Here is a 311-nt window from a genome sequence, read left to right as displayed (position 1 = left end):
GGCGTACAGCTCCTGGGAGTGCTTGCTGTACTGCTCGGCAGCGTGAACCAGCCGCTTGGTGGGCGACAGAGTGGCGTAAGTGCCGATGGTGGAGCTTAACTGGTGGATAGGAGAGGAGGAAATGTTAGACTGGACGGTGGGCGGGGAGGTCACTCGGGTGGGGGACGGCGACAGTCCCGCCGAGGAGACGACGATGTTGATGGGCGAGCTGGTGCTGTAGGACTTGGCCAGGCGGCTGGGGGACTGCTTCGGGGAGGAGAGGCGCTGCGCGCCGGCGTAGGCGGCGCCCTCGGCGGCGGAGCCGGCCCGCG

The 311-nt window shown here is 68.2% G+C and overlaps 1 protein-coding gene across 1 annotated transcript; it reads right to left on the bottom strand.

Annotated features, from left to right (window-relative positions):
- Positions 1-3: 3 nt before the first annotated feature.
- Positions 4-306, bottom strand: LOC104916541 (catenin delta-2-like; the record flags this gene model as incomplete). Its single annotated transcript, XM_010727576.1, has 1 exon — positions 4-306. A coding segment is annotated over one exon (303 nt), but the record flags the coding sequence as incomplete, so codon positions are not given.
- Between the last annotated feature and the right edge of the window lie 5 nt (positions 307-311).

Source organism: Meleagris gallopavo, unplaced genomic scaffold, assembly GCF_000146605.3.
Source record: "Meleagris gallopavo isolate NT-WF06-2002-E0010 breed Aviagen turkey brand Nicholas breeding stock unplaced genomic scaffold, Turkey_5.1 ChrUn_random_7180001913516, whole genome shotgun sequence".
NCBI classification, from domain to species: Eukaryota; Metazoa; Chordata; class Aves; order Galliformes; family Phasianidae; genus Meleagris; species Meleagris gallopavo.
The sequence above is the reverse complement of the archived record's forward strand: the minus strand, read 5'-3'. Positions and strand labels throughout refer to the sequence as shown.